The sequence below is a fragment of the Carcharodon carcharias genome, chromosome 5 (assembly GCF_017639515.1).
Source record: "Carcharodon carcharias isolate sCarCar2 chromosome 5, sCarCar2.pri, whole genome shotgun sequence".
Classification (NCBI taxonomy): domain Eukaryota; kingdom Metazoa; phylum Chordata; class Chondrichthyes; order Lamniformes; family Lamnidae; genus Carcharodon; species Carcharodon carcharias.
In genome coordinates this window covers 1,632,725-1,660,338 of record NC_054471.1, presented here as the reverse complement: position 1 = coordinate 1,660,338, position 27,614 = coordinate 1,632,725, and the positions used below count along the sequence as shown (strand labels likewise).

The 27,614-nt window shown below is 60.4% G+C and overlaps 1 protein-coding gene across 1 annotated transcript in view; it reads left to right on the top strand.

Moving 5' to 3' along the window:
- The window catches only part of LOC121278077 (calpain-2 catalytic subunit-like), a 310,699-nt gene that overhangs the window by 78,406 nt on the left and 204,679 nt on the right, over positions 1-27,614 (top strand). Inside the window, exons 3-6 of the mRNA XM_041188134.1 lie at positions 5,815-5,933; positions 6,828-6,961; positions 21,007-21,175; positions 23,676-23,804. Of these exons, the coding sequence (XP_041044068.1) occupies positions 5,815-5,933; positions 6,828-6,961; positions 21,007-21,175; positions 23,676-23,804 (551 nt within the window). The remainder of the gene's footprint in view (positions 1-5,814; positions 5,934-6,827; positions 6,962-21,006; positions 21,176-23,675; positions 23,805-27,614) is intronic.

The window sequence follows — 27,614 nt, the reverse complement described above, 5'->3', positions numbered from 1 at the left end:
CCCCACCCACCCACACCCCCACCCACAAACACCCCCACCCACCCCCACCCCCACCCACACCCCCACCCACCCCCACCCCCACCCACAAACACCCCCACCCACAAACACCCCCACCCACCCACACCCCCACCCACACCCACAAACACCCCCACCCACCCACACGCCCACCCACACCCACAAACACCCCCACCCACCCACACCCCCACCCACACCCACAAACACCCCCACCCACCCACAGCCCCACAGCCCCACCCACAAACACCCCACCCACAAACACCCCCACCCACCCACACCCCCACCCACAAACACCCCCACCCACCCACACCCCCACCCCCACCCACAAACACCCCCACCCACCCACACCCCCACCCACACCCACAAACACCCCCACCCACAAACACCCACACCCACCCACACCCCCACCCACAAATACCCCCACCCACCCCCACCCCCACCCACACCCCCACCCACCCCCACCCCCACCCACAAACACCCCCACCCACAAACACCCCCACCCACCCACACCCCCACCCACACCCACAAACACCCCCACCCACCCACACCCCCACCCACACCCACAAACACCCCCACCCACCCACACCCCCACCCACACCCACAAACACCCCCACCCACCCACAGCCCCACAGCCCCACCCACAAACACCCCACCCACAAACACCCCCACCCACCCACACCCCCACCCACAAACACCCCCACCCACCCACACCCCCACCCCCACCCACAAACACCCCCACCCACCCATACCCCCACCCACACCCACAAACACCCCCACCCACAAACACCCCCACCCACAAACACCCCCACCCACACCTCCACCCACCCCCACCCCCACCCACAAACACCCCCACCCACCCACACCCCCACCCACACCCACAAACACCCCCACCCACCCACACCCCCACCCACACCCACAAACACCCCCACCCACCCACACCCCCACCCACACCCACAAACACCCCCACCCACCCACACCCCCACCCACAAACACCCCCACCCACCCACACCCCCACCCCCACCCACAAACACTCCCACCCCCACCCCCACCCCCAACCCCACCCACAAACACCCACACCCCCACCCACAAACACCCCCACCCCCACCCACACCCCCACCCACACCCCCACCCACACCCCCACCCCCACCCACAAACACCCCCACCCACACCCCCACCCACACCCCCACCCCCAGCCACACCCACCCACATCCCCACCCCCACCCCCACCCCCACCCAGAAACACCCCCACCCACCCACACCCCCACCCACACCCACAAACACCCCCACCGACCCACACCCCCACCCCCACCCACACCCACAAACACCCCCACCCACACCCCCACCCACACCCACAAACACCCCCAACCACACCCACACCCACAAACACCCCACCCCCACCCACAAACACCCCCACCCACCCACACCCACACCCGCACCCACAAACACCCCCACCCCCACCCACAAACACCCCCACCCACCCACACCCCCACCCCAACCCACAAACACCCACACCCCCATCCACAAACACTCCCACCCCCACCCCCACCCAGTCACACCCCCACCCAGTCACACCCCCACCCACAAACACCCCCACCCCTACCCCCACCCAGTCACACCCCCACCCACAAACACCCCCACCCCTACCCCCACCCAGTCACACCCCCACCCACAAACACCCCCACCCACCCACACCCCCAGCCACACCCACACCAACACCCACACCCACACCCCCACCCCCACCCAAAAACACCCCCACCCCCACCCACAAACGCCCCCATCCACCCACACCCCCACCCACAAACACCCACACCCCCAACCACATCCCCACCCCCACCCACAAACACCCACACCCACACCTCCACCCACACCCCCACCCACACCCCCACCCACACCATCACTCACACCCCCACCCCCACCCACAACCCCACCCCCACCCCCACCCACACACACCCCCACCCACAAACATCCCCACCCACCCACACCCCCAACCCCACCCGCCAACACCCCTACCCACCCACACCCCCACCCCACCCACAAACACCCCCACCCACCCACACCCCCACCCCAACCCCCACCCGCCAACACCTCCACCCACCCACACCCCCACCCACAAACACCCCCACCCCCACCACCACCCACACCCCCACCCCACACACTCCCCCATCCACCCACAGAGCCGCACCCCCACCTTCACGCCAACCCCACCTTCACCCCACCCACACCCCCACCTTCACCCCAACCCCACCCACACCCCCACCTTCACCCCACCCCCACCCACATCCCCCAACCTCAGGCACACCCTCACCCACACCCTGACCCCCACTCTAACCACACCCCGACCCCCACTCTCACCCACACCCTGACCCCCACTCACCCACACCCCGACCCCCACTCTCACCCACACCCTGACCCCCACTCTCACCCACACCCCGACCCCCACTCTCATCCACACCCTGACCCCCACTCTAACCCACACCCCGACCCCCACTCTCACCCACACCCTGACCCCCACTCTCACCTGCACCCCAACCCCCACTCACCCACACCCCGACCCCCACTCTCACCCACACCCCGACCCCCACTCTCACCCACACACCGACCCCCACTCTCACCCACACCCTGACCCCCACTCTCACCCACACCCCGACCCCCACTCTCACCCACACACCGACCCCCACTCTCACCCACACCCTGACCCCCACTCTCACCCACACCCCGACCCCCACTCTCACCCACACACCGACCCCCACTCTCACCCACACCCCGACCCCCACTCTCACCCACACCCCGACCCCCACTCTCACCCACACCCCGACCCCCACTCTCACCCACACCCCAACCCCCACTCTCACCCACACACCGACCCCCACTCTCACCCACACACCAACCCCCACTCTCACCACACACCGACCCCCATTCTCACCCACACCCCGACTCCCACTCTCACCCACACCCCGACCCCCACTCTCACCTGCACCCCAACCCCCACTCTCACCCACACACCGACCCCCACTCACCCACACCCCGACCTCCACTCTCACCTGCACCCCAACCCCCACTCTCACCCACACACCGACCCCCACTCTCACCCACACACCGACCCCCACTCTCACCCACACACCGACCCCCACTCTCACCCACACACCGACCCCCACTCTCACCCACACACCAACCCCCACTCTCACCCACAGCCCGACCCCCACTCTCACCCACACACCGACCCCCACTCTCACCCACACCCCGACCCCCACTCTCACCTGCACCCAACCCCCACTCTCACCCACACCCTGACCCCCACTCACCCACACCCCGACCCCCACTCTCACCCACACACCGACCCCCACTCTCACCCACACCCCGACCCCCACTCTCACCCACAACCCGACCCCCACTCTCACCCGCACCCCAACCCCCACTCACCCACACACCGACCCCCACTCTCACCCACACCCCGACCCCCACTCTCACCCACACCCCGACCCCCACTCTCACCCGCACCCCAACCCCCACTCACCCACACACCGACCCCCACTCTCACCCACACCCCGACCCCCACTCTCACCCACACCCCGACCCCCACTCTCACCCACACCCCGACTCCCACTCTCACCCACACCCCGACCCCCACTCTCACCCACACCCCGACCCCCACTCTCACCCACACCCCGACCCCCACTCTCATCCGCACCCAAACCCCCACTCACCCACACACCAACCCCCACTCTCACCCACACACCGACCCCCACTCTCACCCGCACCCCAACCCCCACTTTCACCCACACACCGACCCCCACTCTCACCCACACCCCGACCCCCACTCTCACCCACAACCCGACCCCCACTCTCACCCGCACCCCGACCCCCACTCTCACCCACACCCTGACCCCCACTCTCACCCACACCCCGACCCCCACTCTCACCCACACCCCGACCCCCACTCTCACCCACACCCCGACCCCCACTCTCACCCACACCCCGACCCCCACTCTCACCCACACCCCGACCCCCACTCACCCGCACCCCGACCCCCACTCACCCGCACCCCGACCCCCACTCTCACCCGCACCCCGATCCCCACTCTCACCCGCACCCCGACCCCCACTCTCACCCACACCCCGACCCCCACTCTCACCCACACCCCGACCCCCACTCTCACCCACACCCCAACCCCCACTCTCACCCACACCCCGACCCCCACTCTCACCCACACCCTGACCCCCACTCTCACCCACACACCGACCCCACTCTCACCCACACACCGACCCCCACTCTCACCCACACACCGACCCCCACTCTCACCCACACCCCGACCCCCACTCTCACCCACACCCCGACCCCCACTCTAACCCACACCCCGACCCCCACTCTCACCTGCACCCCAACCCCCACTCTCACCCACACACCGACCCCCACTCTCACCTGCACCCCAACCCCCACTCACCCACACCCCGACCCCCACTCTCACCCACACCCCGACCCCCACTCTCACCCACACCCCGACCCCCACTCTCACCCGCACCCCGACCCCCACTCTCACCCACACCCCGACCCCCACTCTCACCTGCACCCCAACCCCCACTCTCACCTGCACCCCAACCCCCACTCTCACCTGCACCCCGACCCCCACTCTCACCCACACCCCGACCCCCACTCTCAACTGCACCCCGACCCCCACTCTCACCCACACCCCGACCCCCACTCTCACCCACACCCTGACCCCCACTCTAACCCACACCCCAACCCCCACTCACCCACACCCCGACCCCCACTCTCACCCACACACCGACCCCCACTCTCACCCACACCCCGACCCCCACTCACCCACACCCCGACCCCCACTCTCACTCGCACCCCAACCCCCACTCACCCACACCCCGACTCCCACTCTCACCCACACCCCGACCCCCACTTACCCACACACCGACCCCCACTCTCACCCACAACCCGACCCCCACTCTCACCCACACCCCGACCCCCACTCTCACCCACACCCCGACCCCCACTCTCACCCACACCCCGACCCCCACTCTCACCCAAACACCGACCCCCACTCTCACCCACACCCCGACCCCCACTCTCACCCACACCCCGACCCCCACTCTCACCCACACCCCGACCCCCACTCTCACCCACACACCGACCCCCATTCTCACCCACACCCCGACCCCCACTCTCACCCACACACCGACCCCCATTCTCACCCACACCCCGACTCCCACTCTCACCCACACCCCGACTCCCACTCTCACCCACACACCGACCCCCACTCTCACCCGCACCCCGACTCGCACTCTCACCTGCACCCAGACCCCCACTCTAACCCACACCCCGACTGGGGACAGTGTAGAGGGAACTTTACTCTGTATCTAACCCCGTGCTGTACCTGTCCTGGGAGTGTTTGATGGGGACAGTGTAGAGGGAGTTTTACTCTGTATCTAACCCCGTGCTGTACCTGCCCTGGGAATGTTTGATGGGGACAGTGTAGAGGGAACTTTACTCTGTATCTAACCCTGTGCTGTACCTGTCCTGGGAGTGTTTGATGGGGCCAGTGTAGAGTGAGCTTTACTCTGTATCTAACCCCGTGCTGTACCTGTCCTGGGAGTGTTTGATGGGGACAGTGTAGAGGAACTTTACTCTGTATCTAACCCCGTGCTGTTCCTGTCCTGGGAGTGTTTGATGGGGCCAGTGTGGAGGGAGATTGTTTGTCCCTTGTTTTGGCCATGTGATGGGTATTTGGATTGTAAAGTTACCAGCGCTGAGATGAAGTGTGTGAATTCTGAGTGACTCTTCACTTTGCAGGTGACTGCTGGCTTTTGGCTGCCATTGCCTCTCTGACTCTCAATAAGGACATTCTGCACAGAGTTGTTCCCAGTGACCAGTCCTTTGGGCCTGGGTATGCCGGAATCTTCCATTTCCAGGTAACAGTTCTTACCGATTCAATCTTCAATCAATCGCATTGTTATATTGGGGATTAGCACTTTCTCTCAACTTTCCATCTTCCCCTGTCCCCTCACCCCCAATCCCAGCACTGGTCAGTCTCATCCTGTGTCTCGCTCTCTCTCTCTCTGTGTCTCTCTCTCTCTGTGTGTCTCGCCCTCTGTGTGTGTGTGTGTCTCGCCCTCTGTGTGTCTCTCTCTCTCTGTGTGTCTCTCTCTCTCTGTGTCTCTCTCTCTCTGTGTCTCTCTCTCTCTCTCTGTGTGTCTCTCTCTCTCTCTGTGTCTCTCTCTGTGTCTCTCTCTCTCTCTGTGTCTCGCCTTCTCTGTGTGTCTCGCCCTCTGTGTGTGTGTGTGTGTGTGTCTCTCTCTGTGTGTCTCTCTCTCTCTGTGTGTCTCTCTCTCTCTGTGTGTCTCTCTCTCTCTGTGTGTGTCTCTCTCTCTCTCTGTGTGTCTCTCTCTCTCTCTGTGTGTCTCTCTCTCTCTGTGTGTCTCGCTCTCTCTCTCTCTGTGTCTCGCTCCCTTTCTCTGTGTGTCTCGCCCTCTCTGTGTGTGTGTGTCTCTCTTTGTGTCTCACTCTCTCTCTGTGTGTCTCGTTCTCTCTCTCTCTGCCTCTCTCTCCCTCTCTCTCTCCCTTGTCTCTCTCTCTCTGTGTGTCTCGCTCTCTCTCTCTGTGTCTCGCCCTCTGTGTGTGTGTCTCTCTCTCTCTTTCCCCACTCTCTCTCTCTGTCTCTCTCTCCCTCTCTCTCTCTCCCCTGTTTCTCTCTCTCTCTGTCTCTCTCTCAGTCCCTCTCTCTCTCTGACACTGAGGGTTGTGTGGTGTTGGGTCAGTGGGGTTGTTGCTGCTACAGTTTATGAATCTGATCTGTTTGTCCCCAGTTCTGGCAGTTTGGGGAATGGGTGGACGTAGTGATTGATGACCGATTGCCCACCAAGGACGATGAGCTGCTGTTTGTCCATTCGGCTGAGAACAATGAATTCTGGAGTGCGTTGCTGGAAAAAGCCTATGCCAAGTGAGTTACCCTGCACACAGCACCTTCACCTCAAACCCTGCCAATAATAACCTGCCTTTCTGTTATTGTGACCAATAACTTCACGCTTCCCTACATTATACACCATCTGAAATCACCTCAAAACCCACCTCCTGCACCTCCACTCACAGCCCCCAACTCACCAACCGTCCCCCTCACTCTCACCCCCAACTCACCAACCGTCCCCCTCACTCTCACCCCCAACTCACCAACCGTCCCCCTCACTCTCACCCCCAACTCACCAACCGTCCTCCTCACTCTCACCCCCAACTCACCAACCGTCCCCCTCACTCTCACCCCCAACTCACCAACCGTCTCTCTCACTCTCACCCCCAACTCACCAACCGTCCCCCTCACTCTCACCCCCCAACTCACCAACCGTCCCCCTCACTCTCACCCCCAACTCACCAACCGTCCCCCTCACTCTCACCCCCAACTCACCAACCGTCTCTCTCACTCTCACCCCCAACTCACCAACCGTCCCCCTCACTCTCACCCCCAACTCACCAACCGTCCCCCTCACTCTCACCCCCAACTCACCAACCGTCTCCCTCACTCTCACCCCCAACTCACCAACCGTCCCCCTCACTCTCACCCCCAACTCACCAACCGTCCCCCTCACTCTCACCCCCAACTCACCAACCGTCCCCCTCACTCTCACCCCCAACTCACCAACCGTCCCCCTCACTCTCACCCCCAACTCACCAACCGTCTCTCACACTCTCACCCCCAACTCACCAACCGTCTCTCTCACTCTCACACCCCAACTCACCAACCGTCCCCCTCACTCTCACCCCCAACTCACCAACCGTCCCCCTCACTCTCACCCCCAACTCACCAACCGTCTCTCTCACTCTCACCCCCAACTCACCAACCGTCTCCCTCACTCTCACCCCCAACTCACCAACCGTCCCCCTCACTCTCACCCCCAACTCACCAACCGTCCCCCTCACTCTCACCCCCAACTCACCAACCGTCCCCCTCACTCTCACCCCCAACTCACCAACCGTCCCCCTCACTCTCACCCCCAACTCACCAACCGTCCCCCTCACTCTCACCCCCAACTCACCAACCGTCCCCCTCACTCTCACCCCCAACTCACCAACCGTCTCTCTCACTCTCACCCCCAACTCACCAACCGTCCCCCTCACTCTCACCCCCAACTCACCAACCGTCCCTCTCACTCTCACCCCCAACTCACCAACCGTCCCTCTCACTCTCACCCCCAACTCACCAACCGTCTCTCTCACTCTCACCCCCAACTCACCAACCGTCCCCCTCACTCTCACCCCCAACTCACCAACCGTCCCTCTCACTCTCACCCCCAACTCACCAACCGTCCCCCTCACTCTCACCCCCAACTCACCAACCATCCCCCTCACTCTCACCCCCAACTCACCAACCGTCCCCCTCACTCTCACCCCCAACTCACCAACCGTCCCCCTCACTCTCACCCCCAACTCACCAACCGTCCCCCTCACTCTCACCCCCAACTCACCAACCGTCCCCCTCACTCTCACCCCCAACTCACCAACCGTCCCCCTCACTCTCACCCCCAACTCACCAACCGTCCCCCTCACTCTCACCCCCAACTCACCAACCGTCCCCCTCACTCTCACCCCCAACTCACCAACCGTCCCCCTCACTCTCACCCCCAACTCACCAACCGTCCCCCTCACTCTCACCCCCAACTCACCAACCGTCCCCCTCACTCTCACCCCCAACTCACCAACCGTCCCCCTCACTCTCACCCCCAACTCACCAACCGTCCCCCTCACTCTCACCCCCAACTCACCAACCGTCTCTCTCACTCTCACCCCCCAACTCACCAACCGTCTCTCTCACTCTCACCCCCAACTCACCAACCGTCCCTCTCACTCTCACCCCCAACTCACCAACCGTCCCCCTCACTCTCACCCCCAACTCACCAACCGTCCCCCTCACTCTCACCCCCAACTCACCAACCGTCCCTCTCACTCTCACCCCCAACTCACCAACCGTCCCCCTCACTCTCACCCCCAACTCACCAACCGTCCCCCTCACTCTCACCCCCAACTCACCAACCGTCCCTCTCACTCTCACCCCCAACTCACCAACCGTCCCCCTCACTCTCACCCCCAACTCACCAACCGTCCCCCTCACTCTCACCCCCAACTCACCAACCGTCCCCCTCACTCTCACCCCCAACTCACCAACCATCCCCCTCACTCTCACCCCCAACTCACCAACCGTCCCCCTCACTCTCACCCCCAACTCACCAACCGTCCCCCTCACTCTCACCCCCAACTCACCAACCGTCCCCCTCACTCTCACCCCCAACTCACCAACCGTCCCCCTCACTCTCACCCCCAACTCACCAACCGTCCCTCTCACTCTCACCCCCAACTCACCAACCGTCCCCCTCACTCTCACCCCCAACTCACCAACCGTCCCCCTCACTCTCACCCCCAACTCACCAACCGTCCCTCTCACTCTCACCCCCAACTCACCAACCGTCCCTCTCACTCTCACCCCCAACTCACCAACCGTCCCTCTCACTCTCACCCCCAACTCACCAACCGTCCCCCTCACTCTCACCCCCAACTCACCAACCGTCCCCCTCACTCTCACCCCCAACTCACCAACCGTCCCCCTCACTCTCACCCCCAACTCACCAACCGTCCCCCTCACTCTCACCCCCAACTCACCAACCGTCCCCCTCACTCTCACCCCCAACTCACCAACCGTCCCCCTCACTCTCACCCCCAACTCACCAACCGTCCCCCTCACTCTCACCCCCAACTCACCAACCGTCCCCCTCACTCTCACCCCCAACTCACCAACCGTCTCTCTCACTCTCACCCCCAACTCACCAACCGTCCCCCTCACTCTCACCCCCAACTCACCAACCGTCCCCTCACTCTCACCCCCAACTCACCAACCGTCCCCCTCACTCTCACCCCCAACTCACCAACCGTCCCCCTCACTCTCACCCCCAACTCACCAACCGTCCCCCTCACTCTCACCCCCAACTCACCAACCGTCCCCCTCACTCTCACCCCCAACTCACCAACCGTCCCTCTCACTCTCACCCCCAACTCACCAACCGTCCCCCTCACTCTCACCCCCAACTCACCAACCGTCCCCTCACTCTCACCCCCAACTCACCAACCGTCCCCCTCACTCTCACCCCCAACTCACCAACCGTCCCCCTCACTCTCACCCCCAACTCACCAACCGTCCCCCTCACTCTCACCCCCAACTCACCAACCGTCCCCCTCACTCTCACCCCCAACTCACCAACCGTCCCTCTCACTCTCACCCCCAACTCACCAACCGTCCCCCTCACTCTCACCCCCAACTCACCAACCGTCCCCCTCACTCTCACCCCCAACTCACCAACCGTCCCCCTCACTCTCACCCCCAACTCACCAACCGTCCCCCTCACTCTCACCCCCAACTCACCAACCGTCCCACTCACTCTCACCCCCAAACTCACCAAACGTCTCTCTCTCACCTCTCACCCCCCAAACGAGCCAACCGTCCTCTCTCAATCTCACCCCCAACTCACCACACCGTCTCTTCTCACTCCTCCACCCCCAACACACCAACCGTCTCTCTACTCTCACCCCCAACTCACAAACCGTCCCCCCTCACTCTCACCCCCAACTCACCAACCGTGCCCCCCTCACTCCTCTCTCTCACCCCAACTCACCAACCGTCCCCCCCACTCACCCCCCAACTCCACCCACCGTCCCCCTCACTCTCACTCCCCGAACTGTGCACCAACCGTCCCCCTCACTCGCGACTCTCAAACTCACCAAAACCGTGGCGCCGGGCCTCACTCTCACCCCCAACTCGACCAACCGTCCCCCTCACTCTCACCCCCAACTCAACAACCGTCCCCCTCACTACTCACCACCCCAACTCACCCCAACCCCAACCGTCCCCCCTCACGTCTCACCCCCAACTTCACCCAAACCGTTCCCTCTCACTCTCACCCCCAACACCCAACCGTCCCCCTCACTCTCACCACCCAACTCACCAACCCGTCCCCTCACTCTCATCTCACCCCCACTCAACCAAACCGTCCCCTCACTCTCACCCCCAAACTCACCAACCGTCCCCCTCACTCTCACCCCCAACTCACCAACCGTCCCCCTCACTCTCACCCCCAACTCACCAACCGTCCCCCTCACTCTCACCCCAACTCACCAACCGTCCCCCTCACTCTCACCCCCAACTCACCAACCGTCCCCCTCACTCTCACCCCCAACTCACCAACCGTCCCCCTCACTCTCACCCCCAACTCACCAACCGTCCCCTCACTCTCACCCCCAACTCACCAACCGTCCCCCTCACTCTCACCCCCAACTCACCAACCGTCCCCCTCACTCTCACCCCCAACTCACCAACCGTCCCCCTCACTCTCACCCCCAACTCACCAACCGTCCCCCTCACTCTCACCCCCAACTCACCAACCGTCCCCCTCACTCTCACCCCCACTCACCAACCGTCCCCCTCACTCTCACCCCCAACTCACCAACCGTCCCCCTCACTCTCACCCCCAACTCACCAACCGTCCCCCTCACTCTCACCCCCAACTCACCAACCGTCCCCCTCACTCTCACCCCCAACTCACCAACCGTCCCCCTCACTCTCACCCCCAACTCACCAACCGTCCCCTCACTCTCACCCCCAACTCACCAACCGTCCCCCTCACTCTCACCCCCAACTCACCAACCGTCCCCCTCACTCTCACCCCCAACTCACCAACCGTCCCCCTCACTCTCACCCCCAACTCACCAACCGTCCCCCTCACTCTCACCCCCAACTCACCAACCGTCCCCCTCACTCTCACCCCCAACTCACCAACCGTCCCCCTCACTCTCACCCCCAACTCACCAACCGTCTCCCTCACTCTCACCCCCAACTCACCAACCGTCTCCCTCACTCTCACCCCCAACTCACCAACCGTCCCCCTCACTCTCACCCACAACTCACCAACCGTCCCCCTCACTCTCACCCCCAACTCACCAACCGTCCCCCTCACTCTCACCCCCAACTCACCAACCGTCTCTCTCACTCTCACCCCCAACTCACCAACCGTCTCTCTCACTCTCACCCCCAACTCACCAACCGTCCCCCTCACTCTCACCCCCAACTCACCAACCGTCCCCCTCACTCTCACCCCCAACTCACCAACCGTCCCCCTCACTCTCACCCCCAACTCACCAACCGTCCCCCTCACTCTCACCCCCAACTCACCAACCGTCCCCCTCACTCTCACCCCCAACTCACCAACCGTCTCTCTCACTCTCACCCCCAACTCACCAACCGTCCCTCTCACTCTCACCCCCAACTCACCAACCGTCTCTCTCACTCTCACCCCCAACTCACCAACCGTCTCTCTCACTCTCACCCCCAACTCACCAACCGTCCCCCTCACTCTCACCCCCAACTCACCAACCGTCCCCCTCACTCTCACCCCCAACTCACCAACCGTCCCCCTCACTCTCACCCCCAACTCACCAACCGTCCCCCTCACTCTCACCCCCAACTCACCAACCGTCCCCCTCACTCTCACCCCCAACTCACCAACCGTCCCCCTCACTCTCACCCCCAACTCACCAACCGTCCCCCTCACTCTCACCCCCAACTCACCAACCGTCCCCCTCACTCTCACCCCCAACTCACCAACCGTCCCCCTCACTCTCACCCCCAACTCACCAACCGTCCCCCTCACTCTCACCCCCAACTCACCAACCGTCCCCCTCACTCTCACCCCCAACTCACCAACCGTCCCCCTCACTCTCACCCCCAACTCACCAACCGTCCCCCTCACTCTCACCCCCAACTCACCAACCGTCCCCCTCACTCTCACCCCCAACTCACCACCGTCCCCCTCACTCTCACCCCCAACTCACCAACCGTCCCCCTCACTCTCACCCCCAACTCACCAACCGTCCCCCTCACTCTCACCCCCAACTCACCAACCGTCCCCCTCACTCTCACCCCCAACTCACCAACCGTCCCCCTCACTCTCACCCCCAACTCACCAACCGTCCCTCTCACTCTCACCCCCAACTCACCAACCGTCCCCCTCACTCTCACCCCCAACTCACCAACCGTCCCCCTCACTCTCACCCCCAACTCACCAACCGTCCTCCTCACTCTCACCCCCAACTCACCAACCGTCTCTCTCACTCTCACCCCCAACTCACCAACCGTCCCCCTCACTCTCACCCCCAACTCACCAACCGTCCCCCTCACTCTCACCCCCAACTCACCAACCGTCCCCCTCACTCTCACCCCAACTCACCAACCGTCTCCCTCACTCTCACCCCCAACTCACCAACCGTCCCCCTCACTCTCACCCCGCAACTCACCAACCGTCCCCCTCACTCTCACCCCCAACTCACCAACCGTCCCCCTCACTCTCACCCCCAACTCACCAACCGTCCCCCTCACTCTCACCCCCAACTCACCAACCGTCCCCCTCACTCTCACCCCCAACTCACCAACCGTCCCCCTCACTCTCACCCCCAACTCACCAACCGTCCCCCTCACTCTCACCCCCAACTCACCAACCGTCCCCTCACTCTCACCCCCAACTCACCAACCGTCCCCCTCACTCTCACCCCCAACTCACCAACCGTCCCCCTCACTCTCACCCCCAACTCACCAACCGTCCCCCTCACTCTCACCCCCAACTCACCAACCGTCCCCCTCACTCTCACCCCCAACTCACCAACCGTCCCCCTCACTCTCACCCCCAACTCACCAACCGTCCCCCTCACTCTCACCCCCAACTCACCAACCGTCTCTCTCACTCTCACCCCCAACTCACCAACCGTCCCCCTCACTCTCACCCCCAACTCAACCAACCGTCCCCCTCACTCTCACCCCCAACTCACCAACCGTCCCCCTCACTCTCACCCCCAACTCACCAACCGTCCCCCTCACTCTCACCCCCAACTCACCAACCGTCCCCCTCACTCTCACCCCCAACTCACCAACCGTCCCCTCACTCTCACCCCCAACTCACCAACCGTCCCCCTCACTCTCACCCCCAACTCACCAACCGTCCCTCTCACTCTCACCCCCAACTCACCAACCGTCCCCCTCACTCTCACCCCCAACTCACCAACCGTCCTCCTCACTCTCACCCCCAACTCACCAACCGTCCCCCTCACTCTCACCCCCAACTCACCAACCGTCCCCCTCACTCTCACCCCCAACTCACCAACCGTCCCCCTCACTCTCACCCCCAACTCACCAACCGTCCCCCTCACTCTCACCCCCAACTCACCAACCGTCCCCCTCACTCTCACCCCCAACTCACCAACCGTCCCCCTCACTCTCACCCCCAACTCACCAACCGTCCCCCTCACTCTCACCCCCAACTCACCAACCGTCCCCTCACTCTCACCCCCAACTCACCAACCGTCCCCTCACTCTCACCCCCAACTCACCAACCGTCCCCCTCACTCTCACCCCCAACTCACCAACCGTCCCCCTCACTCTCACCCCCAACTCACCAACCGTCCCCCTCACTCTCACCCCCAACTCACCAACCGTCCCCCTCACTCTCACCCCCAACTCACCAACCGTCCCCCTCACTCTCACCCCCAACTCACCAACCGTCCCCCTCACTCTCACCCCCAACTCACCAACCGTCCCCCTCACTCTCACCCCCAACTCACCAACCGTCCCCCTCACTCTCACCCCCAACTCACCAACCGTCCCCCTCACTCTCTCCCCCAACTCACCACCCGTCCCTCTCACTCTCACCCCCAACTCACCAACCGTCCCCCTCACTCTCACCCCCAACTCACCAACCGTCCCCCTCACTCTCACCCCCAACTCACCAACCGTCCCCTCTCACTCTCACCCCCAACTCACCAACCGTCCCCCTCACTCTCACCCCCCAACTCACCAACCGTCCCCTCACTCTCACCCCCAACTCACCATACCGTCCCCCTCACTCTCACCCCCAACTCACCAACCGTCCCCCTCACTCTCACCCCCAACTCACCAACCGTCCCCCTCACTCTCTCACCCCCAACTCACCAACCGTCCCCCTCACTCTCACCCCCAACTCACCAACCGTCCCCCTCACTCTCACCCCCAACTCACCAACCGTCCCCCTCACTCTCACCCCCAACTCACCAACCGTCCCCCTCACTCTCACCCCCAACTCACCAACCGTCCCCCTCACTCTCACCCCCAACTCACCAACCGTCCCTCTCACTCTCACCCCCAACTCACCAACCGTCCCCCTCACTCTCACCCCCAACTCACCAACCGTCCCCCTCACTCTCACCCCCAACTCACCAACCGTCCCCTCACTCTCACCCCCAACTCACCAACCGTCCCCTCACTCTCACCCCCAACTCACCAACCGTCCCCCTCACTCTCACCCCCAACTCACCAACCGTCCCCCTCACTCTCACCCCCAACTCACCAACCGTCCCCCTCACTCTCACCCCCAACTCACCAACCGTCCCCTCACTCTCACCCCCAACTCACCAACCGTCCCCCTCACTCTCACCCCCAACTCACCAACCGTCCCCCTCACTCTCACCCCCAACTCACCAACCGTCCCCCTCACTCTCACCCCCAACTCACCAACCGTCCCCCTCACTCTCACCCCCAACTCACCAACCGTCCCCCTCACTCTCACCCCCAACTCACCAACCGTCCCCCTCACTCTCACCCCCAACTCACCAACCGTCCCCCTCACTCTCACCCCCAACTCACCAACCGTCCCCCTCACTCTCACCCCCAACTCACCAACCGTCCCCCTCACTCTCACCCCCAACTCACCAACCGTCCCCTCACTCTCACCCCAACTCACCAACCGTCCCCCTCACTCTCACCCCCAACTCACCAACCGTCCCCCTCACTCTCACCCCCAACTCACCAACCGTCCCCCTCACTCTCACCCCCAACTCACCAACCGTCCCCCTCACTCTCACCCCCAACTCACCAACCGTCCCCTCTCTCTCACCCCCAACTCACCAACCGTCCCCCTCACTCTCACCCCAACTCACCAACCGTCCCCCTCACTCTCACCCCAACTCACCAACCGTCCCCTCACTCTCACCCCCAACTCACCAACCGTCCCCCTCACTCTCACCCCCAACTCACCAACCGTCTCCCTCACTCTCACCCCCAACTCACCAACCGTCCCCCTCACTCTCACCCCCAACTCACCACCGTCCCCCTCACTCTCACCCCCAACTCACCAACCGTCCCCTCACTCTCACCCCCAACTCACCAACCGTCCCCCTCACTCTCACCCCCAACTCACCAACCGTCCCCCTCACTCTCACCCCCAACTCACCAACCGTCCCCCTCACTCTCACCCCCAACTCACCAACCGTCCCCTCACTCTCACCCCCAACTCACCAACCGTCCTCTCTCACTCTCACCCCCAACTCACCAACCGTCCCCCTCACTCTCACCCCCAACTCACCAACCGTCCCCCTCACTCTCACCCCCAACTCACCAACCGTCCCCCTCACTCTCACCCCCAACTCACCAACCGTCCCCCTCACTCTCACCCCCAACTCACCAACCGTCCCCCTCACTCTCACCCCCAACTCACCAACCGTCCCCCTCACTCTCACCCCCAACTCACCAACCGTCCCCCTCACTCTCACCCCCAACTCACCAACCGTCCCCCTCACTCTCACCCCCAACTCACCAACCGTCCCCCTCACTCTCACCCCCAACTCACCAACCGTCCCCTCACTCTCACCCCCAACTCACCAACCGTCCCTCTCACTCTCACCCCCAACTCACCAACCGTCCCCTCACTCTCACCCCCAACTCACCAACCGTCCCCCTCACTCTCACCCCCAACTCACCAACCGTCCCCCTCACTCTCACCCCCAACTCACCAACCGTCCCCCTCACTCTCACCCCCAACTCACCAACCGTCCCCCTCACTCTCACCCCCAACTCACCAACCGTCCCCCTCACTCTCACCCCCCAACTCACCAACCGTCCCCCTCACTCTCACCCCCAACTCACCAACCGTCCCCCTCACTCTCACCCCCAACTCACCAACCGTCCCCCTCACTCTCACCCCCAACTCACCAACCGTCCCCTCACTCTCAACACCCCAACTCACCAACCGTCCCCCTCACTCTCACCCCCAACTCACCAACCGTCCCCCTCACTCTCACCCCCAACTCACCAACCGTCCCCCTCACTCTCACCCCCAACTCACCAACCGTCCCCCTCACTCTCACCCCCAACTCACCAACCGTCCCCCTCACTCTCACCCCCAACTCACCAACCGTCCCCCTCACTCTCACCCCCAACTCACCAACCGTCCCCCTCACTCTCACCCCCAACTCACCAACCGTCCCCTCACTCTCACCCCCAACTCACCAACCGTCCCCCTCACTCTCACCCCCAACTCACCAACCGTCCCCCTCACTCTCACCCCCAACTCACCAACCGTCCCCTCACTCTCACCCCCAACTCACCAACCGTCCCCCTCACTCTCACCCCCAACTCACCAACCGTCCCCTCACTCTCACCCCCAACTCACCAACCGTCCCCCTCACTCTCACCCCCAACTCACCAACCGTCCCCCTCACTCTCACCCCCAACTCACCAACCGTCCCCCTCACTCTCACCCCCAACTCACCAACCGTCCCCCTCACTCTCACCCCCAACTCACCAACCGTCCCCCTCACTCTCACCCCCAACTCACCAACCGTCCCTCTCACTCTCACCCCCAACTCACCAACCGTCCCCCTCACTCTCACCCCCAACTCACCAACCGTCCCCTCACTCTCACCCCCAACTCACCAACCGTCCCCCTCACTCTCACCCCCAACTCACCAACCGTCCCCCTCACTCTCACCCCCAACTCACCAACCGTCCCTCTCACTCTCACCCCCAACTCACCAACCGTCCCCCTCACTCTCACCCCCAACTCACCAACCGTCCCCCTCACTCTCACCCCCAACTCACCAACCGTCCCCCTCACTCTCACCCCCAACTCACCAACCGTCCCCCTCACTCTCACCCCCAACTCACCAACCGTCCCCCTCACTCTCACCCCCAACTCACCAACCGTCCCCCTCACTCTCACCCCCAACTCACCAACCGTCCCCCTCACTCTCACCCCCAACTCACCAACCGTCTCTCTCACTCTCACCCCCAACTCACCAACCGTCTCTCTCACTCTCACCCCCAACTCACCAACCGTCTCTCTCACTCTCACCCCCAACTCACCAACCGTCCCCCTCACTCTCACCCCCAACTCACGAACCGTCCCTCTCACTCTCACCCCCAACTCACCAACCGTCCCCCTCACTCTCACCCCCAACTCACCAACCGTCCCCCTCACTCTCACCCCCAACTCACCAACCGTCCCCCTCACTCTCACCCCCAACTCACCAACCGTCTCTCACACTCTCACCCCCAACTCACCAACCGTCTCTCTCACTCTCACCCCCAACTCACCAACCGTCCCCCTCACTCTCACCCCCAACTCACCAACCGTCCCCCTCACTCTCACCCCCAACTCACCAACCGTCTCTCACACTCTCACCCCCAACTCACCAACCGTCCCCCTCACTCTCACCCCCAACTCACCAACCGTCCCCCTCACTCTCACCCCCAACTCACCAACCGTCCCCCTCACTCTCACCCCCACTCACCAACCGTCCCCCTCACTCTCACCCCCAACTCACCAACCGTCCCCCTCACTCTCACCCCCAACTCACCAACCGTCCCCCTCACTCTCACCCCCAACTCACCAACCGTCCCCCTCACTCTCACCCCCAACTCACCAACCGTCCCCCTCACTCTCACCCCCAACTCACCAACCGTCCCCCTCACTCTCACCCCCAACTCACCAACCCGTCCCCCTCACTCTCACCCCCAACTCACCAACCGTCCCCCTCACTCTCACCCCCAACTCACCAACCGTCCCCCTCACTCTCACCCCCAACTCACCAACCGTCCCCCTCACTCTCACCCCCAACTCACCAACCGTCCCCCTCACTCTCACCCCCAACTCACCAACCGTCCCCCTCACTCTCACCCCCAACTCACCAACCGTCCCCCTCACTCTCACCCCCAACTCACCAACCGTCCCCCTCACTCTCACCCCCAACTCACCAACCGTCCCCCTCACTCTCACCCCCAACTCACCAACCGTCCCCCTCACTCTCACCCCCAACTCACCAACCGTCCCCTCACTCTCACCCCCAACTCACCAACCGTCCCCCTCACTCTCACCCCCAACTCACCAACCGTCCCCCTCACTCTCACCCCTAACTCACCAACCGTCCCCCTCACTCTCACCCCCAACTCACCAACCGTCTCTCTCACTCTCACCCCCAACTCACCAACCGTCCCCCTCACTCTCACCCCCAACTCACCAACCGTCTCTCTCACTCTCACCCCCAACTCACCAACCGTCCCCCTCACTCTCACCCCCAACTCACCAACCGTCCCCCTCACTCTCACCCCCAACTCACCAACCGTCCCCCTCACTCTCACCCCCAACTCACCAACCGTCCCCCTCACTCTCACCCCCAACTCACCAACCGTCCCCCTCACTCTCACCCCCAACTCACCAACCGTCCCCCTCACTCTCACCCCCAACTCACCAACCGTCCCCCTCACTCTCACCCCCAACTCACCAACCGTCTCTCTCACTCTCACCCCCAACTCACCAACCGTCCCCCTCACTCTCACCCCCAACTCACCAACCGTCCCCCTCACTCTCACCCACAACTCACCAACCGTCCCCCTCACTCTCACCCCCAACTCACCAACCGTCTCTCTCACTCTCACCCCCAACTCACCAACCGTCCCCCTCACTCTCACCCCCAACTCACCAACCGTCCCCCTCACTCTCACCCCCAACTCACCAACCGTCCTCCTCACTCTCACCCCCAACTCACCAACCGTCTCTCTCACTCTCACCCCCAACTCACCAACCGTCCCCCTCACTCTCACCCCCAACTCACCAACCGTCTCTCTCACTCTCACCCCCAACTCACCAACCGTCCCCCTCACTCTCACCCCCAACTCACCAACCGACCCCCTCACTCTCACCCCCAACTCACCACCGTCCCCCTCACTCTCACCCCCAACTCACCAACCGTCCCCCTCACTCTCACCCCCAACTCACCAACCGTCCCCCTCACTCTCACCCCCAACTCACCAACCGTCCCCCTCACTCTCACCCCCAACTCACCAACCGTCCCCCTCACTCTCACCCCCAACTCACCAACCGTCCCTCTCACTCTCACCCCAACTCACCAACCGTCCCCCTCACTCTCACCCCCAACTCACCAACCGTCCCCCTCACTCTCACCCCCAACTCACCAACCGTCCCCCTCACTCTCACCCCCAACTCACCAACCGTCCCCCTCACTCTCACCCCCAACTCACCAACCGTCCCCCTCACTCTCACCCCGAACTCACCAACCGTCCCCCTTACTCTCACCCCCAACTCACCAACCGTCCCCCTCACTCTCACCCCCAACTCACCAACCGTCCCCCTCACTCTCACCCCCAACTCACCAACCGTCCCCCTCACTCTCACCCCCAACTCACCAACCGTCCCTCTCACTCTCACCCCCAACTCACCAACCGTCTCTCTCACTCTCCCCCCCAACTCACCAACCGTCCCCCTCACTCTCACCCCCAACTCACCAACCGTCTCTCTCACTCTCACCCCCAACTCACCAACCGTCCCTCTCACTCTCACCCCCAACTCACCAACCGTCCCTCTCACTCTCACCCCCAACTCACCAACCGTCCCCCTCACTCTCACCCCCAACTCACCAACCGTCCCTCTCTCTCTCTCTCTCTCACATTCTCTTTCTGTTTCTCTCTCTCTCTCTCACACACTCTCGGTTTCTCTGTCTCTCTCTCTTGCTTTCCCTCTCTCTCTCTCTTCCTATCTCTCTCTTTCTGTTACTCTGTCTCTCTCTCAGTCTCTTACTCTCCGTCTCTCTCTGGCTGACCGTGTCTCTCTGAGTAATGGTGTTTGTTTTTCACAGGTTAAATGGATGTTATGAAGCTCTCTCCGGCGGCTCCACTACTGAGGGCTTTGAAGATTTTACAGGAGGTGTGGCTGAATGGTATGAGTTGAAGGATGCTCCAGCAAATCTCTTCCAAATCATTCAGAAAGCAGTACAGCGTGGTTCACTGATGGGGTGCTCCATTGATGTAAGTATTGTACTCAGCACCACCTGCCATTGATCACTCAGTCTGTGTGTGTGTGTCTGTGTTCACTGCAGCCCCTCCATTACTCAGTCAATCAAGAACCGATGTACCTCAGCCTTAAATCTATTTATTGACCCAGCCTCAACCATTCTCTGGGGAAGAGAGTTCCAGAGACCAATGTCCATCTGAGAGAAGAAATTCCTCCTCTTCTCTGTCTTCACTGGGAGACCCCTTATTTTTAAGCTGTGTTCCCTAGTGCTAGTCTCTCCCACAAGGGGAAACAACCTTTCAACATCCACCCTGTCAAATCCCCTCAGGACCTTCCATGTTTCAATAAGATCACCTGTCAATCTTCTAAACTCCAATGGATACAGACCCAGCCTGTCCAGCCTTCCCTCATGAGATAACCTCCCCCTCCCAGGTATCAGGTGAGTGAACCTTCTCTGAACTGCTTCTATATAGGAACACAGGGCTTAGGTGCTGGAGTAGGTTATTCAGCCCTTCGAGCCTGCTGAAACATTCAATAAGGTCATGGCTGCTCTGGTTGGGGTCTCAGTTCCATCTCCGTCTCTGCCTCTATAACCCTCAAGTCCATTGTCTATCAAATATCTGTCTAACTCAGCCTTGAATATATTCAATGCCCCAGCCTCCACTGCTTTCTGGGGAAGAGAATTCCGCACAGTTACTGTCCACGTAACCTTCCCACATACTGATTCATCGCAGTGTCTGCAGCTCAGCCTCCAGTTCAGTGACTCTGTGCCGACGTTCCTCTAGCTGCAGCTGCTTACTGCAGATGTATCTGCCTTGGATCACCCTGGATCCGAGGCTGTCCACATTCTGCAGTCGCAACACATCACCTGCCCTGCCATTGTTATTGTGTGTTAATTAATTTATTATTATTATGGTAATTAATTTCTAATTAATGAATCTCCCAGTGAGGTTTAGTACCGCTAATAAATCTTATTACTACTAATGAAACCTTACAATCATGAGTAAATTACTCAAATTTGAAAGAAAAATGTGCAAAATACTGACTAGCTAATCACTTGCATGCTTCTCTCCTCAGTCACTGCACCAAATTCCCTCACTCACCAAATTCTCCAGCTCACAGTCTGCAACAAACTACATTCAGAGGTGAGCAGCTACACTGGGGCTGACTCACTTTGTGCAGCTCTGTTTGTACCAGCTGAAATCCTTCTGCGCTGAGTCAGCGCTGCTGACTAGAGAAACTAGTTCACACCAGCTACCAAGTTAACTAACCGCTGCTGCCTCTCCTGTCGGGAGCCCCTTTACCCCTCACTCAGGCTGAAAGGAACTTTAACTTGAACAGTTCGTTGTGGTTAAAATCTAAATGCAAATGAGATGAAATTTGAGAACGAGCTGAATCTTCACAATTAACCCTGAAAATTCCGTCATTCATTCAAATTCCCAGCTTGCACACGCTCTGATGAGCTGCTGTCTTCATGTTTTGCTTCGAATGCAGTTAATGTCCTTTCCTTGATTGGCCAAGCCAAACTGTACACAGGAACAGCAGGTAATTCAGGAAGCTTACTGAGTGTTAACATTCACTGTGAGGGGAATCGATGACAAAAGTAGGGAGGTTATGTTTCAGTTACACAGGGCACTGGTGAGACCACATCTGGAGTATTGTGTACCGTACTGGTCTCCTTATTTAAAGAAAGATATAAATGTGGTAGAAGCAGTTCAGAGAAGGTTTGCCAGACGAATACCAGGAATGGGCAGGTTTCTTGACAGGTTAGGCTTGTGTGATGAATGATGAACATTGGCAGACGTTTAAGAAAATAGTTCATGACTCACAACAAAGATATATCCCAGTGAGGAAGAAGGATTGTAGGAAGGGGATAGACCAACCAAGGTTAACCAAGGAAGTTAAGGATAGTATCAAAGTGAAAGAAAAAACATACAATATGGCAAAGATCAGTGGTAAAGCAGAGGATTGAGAAAGTTTTAAAAACCAACAGAAGATGAACAAAAACATAATAAAGAGGGAGAAAATAAACTTTGAGGGTAAACTAGCAAGTAATATAAAAATGGACAGTAAGAGTTTCTTTAAATATATAAAAAGGAAGAGAGAGGCCAAAGTGAACACAGGCCCATTAGAGAATGAGGGTGGAGAAATAATAATGGGGAACCAGGAAATAGCAGGGGAGTTGAATAAATACTTTGCAACAGTCTTCATGGTAGAAGATACTAATAGCATTCCAAAAATACTAAATAATCAAGGGGCAGAATGGGGGAGGGGGGGGAATAAATACAGTAACTATCAGTAGAGAAAAAGTACTAGGGAATCTAATGGGGCTAAAGGTCGATTAGTCCCCTGGACCTGATGGGTTACATCCTAGGATATTAGAGGGAGTAGCTGCAGAGCTAGTGGATGGATGTTGAGAGTGGGGGATTGGGAGGGAGAGTGGGGAGGGCGTGGGGCTGGGGTTCACCGAAGATGTGTTTCTCTCGGGGATTTGATCAGCTTTTCTGTTTTTAGATCACCAGTGCAGCAGAGACAGAGGCAGTAACCAGGCAGAAACTGGTGAAGGGTCATGCCTATTCCCTTACCGGAGCCGAACAGGTGGGTCGAGAATCAGAGAGGGAGCCATCAAGGAGGAGAGGGAGGGTGGGGAGGTGGTGGGGGGGTCACATCTCAGGCTTCCTACTGGAGTGAGGGGTATTCATTACCCCAGGGCAGATGGTGCAGAGTGGGGCACTCTGTCTGGAATGGGGTAACGTAGGGGGTGGAGGGAGGGGTCTCTCTCTAGAATGGGGTAACATAGGGGGTCACGCTCTCTGGGATGGGGTTATTTTGGGGGGGGGTCACTCTCTCTGGGACGGAGTTATTTTGGGGGGGTCACTCTCTCTGGGATGGGGTTATTTTGGGGGATCACTCTCTCTGCGATGGGGTTATTTTGGTGGGGGGGGTCACTCTCTCTGTGATGGGGTTATTTGGGGGGGGGTCACTCTCTCTGGGATGAGGTTATTTTTGGGGGGTCACTCTCTCTGGGATGGGGTTATTTTGGGGGGTGTGTCACTCTCTCTGGGATGGGGTTATTTTGGTGGGGGGGGTCACTCTCTCTGGGATCGGGTTATTTTTTGGGGGGTCACTCTCTCTGGGGTGGGGTTGTTTTGGGGGGGGGTCACTCTCTCTGGGATGGGGTTATTTTGGGGGGGTCACTCTCTCTGGGATGGGGTTATTTTGGGGGGGGGGTCACTCTCTCCGGGATGGGGTTATTTTGGGGGGGGTCACTCTCTCTGGGATGGGGTTATTTTGGGGGGTCACTCTCTCTGGAATGGGGTTATTTTGTGGGGGGGTCACTCTCTCTGGGATGGGGTTATTTTGGGGGGGTCACTCTCTCTGGGATGGGGTTATTTTGGGGGGGTCACTCTCTCTGGGATGGGGTTATTTTGGGGGGGGTCACTCTCTCCGGGATGGGGTTATTTTGGGGGGGGGTCACTCTCTCTGGGATGGGGTTATTTTGGGGGGTCACTTTCTCCGGGATGGGCTTATTTTGGTAGGGTGGGTTACTCTCTCCGGGATGGGGTTATTTTGGGAGGGGGTGACTCTCTCTGGGATCGGGTTCTTTTTTGGGGGATCACTCTCTCTGGGGAGGGGTTATTTTGGGGGGGTCACTCTCTCTGGGATGGGGTTATTTTGGGGGGGGGGGGTCACTCTCTCCAGGATGGGGTTATTTAGGGAGGGGGTGACTCTCTCTGGGATCGGGTTATTTTTTGGGGGGGTCACTCTCTCTGGGGAGGGGTTATTTTGGGGGGTCACTCTCTCTGGGATGGGGTTATTTTGGGGGGGTCACTCTCTCTGGGATGGGCTTATGAGGGGGTCACTCTCTCTGGGATGGGCTTATGAGGGGGTCACTCTCTCTGGGATGGGGTTATTTTGGGAGGGGGTGACTCTCTCTGGGATCGGGTTATTTTTTGGGGGGTCACTCTCTCTGGGATGGGGTTATTTTGGGGGGGTCACTCTCTCTGGGATGGGCTTATGAGGGGGTCACACTCTCTGGGATGGGGTTATTTTGGGGGGGTCACACTCTCTGGGATGGGGTTATTTTGGGGGGGCGGTCACTCTCTCCGGGATGGGGTTATTTTGGGGGGGTCACTCTCTCCGGGATGGGGTTATTTTGGGGGGGGTCACGCTCTCTGGGATGGGGTTATTTTGGGGGGGTCACACTCTCTGGGATGGGGTTATTTTGGGGGGGTCACTCTCTCTGGGATGGGCTTATGAGGGGGTCACACTCTCCGGGATGGGGTTATTTTAGGCGGGGAGTCACTCTCTCTGGGATGGGGTTATTTTGGGGGGGTCACTCTCTCTGGGATGGGCTAATGAGGGGGTCACACTCTCTGGGATGGGGTTATTTTGGTGGGGGGGTTCACTCTCTCTGGGATGGTATTATTTTGGGGGGTTCACTCTCTCTGGGATGGGGTTATTTTGATGGGGGGGGGTTCACTCTCTCTGGGATGGGGTTATTTTGTGGGGGTTACTCACTCTGGGATCGGGTTATATTTTGGGGGGGTCACTCTCTCTGGGATGGGGATAGTTTTGGGGGGTCACTGTCTCTGAGCTGGGGTTATTTTGTGGGGGGGTCATTCTCTCTGAGCTGGAGTTATTTTGTGGGGGGGTCATGCTCTCTGGGATGGGGTTATTTTGGGGGCGTCACTCTCTCTGGGATGGGGTTATTTTGGGGGGGGTCACTCTCTCTGGGATGGTGTTGTTTTGGTGTTCGGGGGGGTGGCTGGGGAGTCACTCTCTCCGGGATGGGGTTATTTTGGGGGTTCACTCTCTCCGGGATGGGGTTATTTTGGGGGGGGGTCACTCTCTGAGGGATGGGGTTATTTTGTGGGGGCTCACTCTCTCCCGGATGGGGTTATTTTGGGGGGGTCACTCTCTCCGGGATGGGGTTATTTTGGGGGGGGGTCACTTTCTCCGGGATGGGGTTATTTTGGGCGGGGAGTCACTCTCTCTGGGATGGGGTTATTTTGGGGGGCGGTCACTCTCTCCGGGATGGGGTTATTTTGGGGGGGTCACTCTCTCCGGAATGGGGTTATTTTGGGAGGGGGGGAGGTCTCTCTCTCCGGGATGGGGTTATTTTGGGGGGGGGTCAATCTCTCTGGGGTGGGGTTATTTTGGAGGGGTCACTCTCTCCGGGATGGGCTTATTTTGGGGGGGGGTGGTCACTCTCTCCGGGATGGGGTTATTTTGGGCGGGGAGTCACTCTCTCTGGGATGGGGTTATTTTGGGGGGGGTCACTCTCTCTGGGATGGGGTTATTTTGGTGGTGGGGGGGGGTGGGTGGGGAGGTCACTCTCTCCGGGACGGGGTTATTTTGGGGGGGGGGGTCACTCTCTCCGGGATGGGGTTATTTTGGGGGGCGGTCAATCTCTCCGGGATGGGGTTATTTTGGGGGGCGGTCAATCTCTCCGGGATGGGGTTATTTTGGGGGGGTCACTCTCTCCGGGATGGGGTTATTTTGGGGGGCGGTCAATCTCTCCGGGATGGGGTTATTTTGGGGGGGCGGTCAATCTCTCCGGGATGGGGTTATTTTGGGGGGCGGTCACTCTCTCCGGGATGGGGTTATTTTGGGGGGCGGTCAATCTCTCCGGGATGGGGTTATTTTGGGGGGGTCACTCTCTCCGGGATGGGGTTATTTTGGGGAGGTCACTCTCTCCGGGATGGGGTTATTTTGGGGGGCGGTCAATCTCTCCGGGATGGGGTTATTTTGGGGGGCGGTCAATCTCTCTGGGATGGGGTTATTTTGGGGAGGTCACTCTCTCCGGGATGGGGTTATTTTGGGGTGGGCGGTCAATCTCTCCGGGATGGGGTTATTTTGGGGGGGTCACTCTCTCTGGGATGGGGTTAGTTTTGGGGGGTCACTCTCTCTGAGCTGGGGTTATTTTGTGGGGGGGTCATGCTCTCCGGGATGGGGTTATTTTGGGGGGGTCACTCTCTCTGGGATGGGGTTATTTTGGGGGTGTGTCACTCTCTCTGGGATGGGGTTACTTTGGGGGGGTCACTCTCTCTGGGATGGGATTATTTTTGGGGGGGGTGTCTCTCTCTCTGGGATGGGGTTATTTTGGGGGGGGTCACGCTCTCTGGGATGGGGTTATTTTGGGGGGGTCACTCTCTCTGGGATGGGGTTATTTTGGGGGGGTCACTCTCTCTGGGATGGGGTTATTCTGGGGGGAGGTCACTCTCTCTGGGATGGGGTTATTTTGGGGTGGGCGGTCAATCTCTCCGGGATGGGGTTATTTTGGGGGGGGTGGTCACTCTCTCCGGGATGGGGTTATTTTGGTGGAAGGGGTCGAGGTGGGTAGTGGGGAGGTCACTCTTCTCTGGGTTGAGGTTATTTTGGGGGGGTTGGGGGCGGTGGGAGTGGGGGGGTGGTCTCTCTCTCCAGGATGGGGTTATTTTGGGGGGGGCG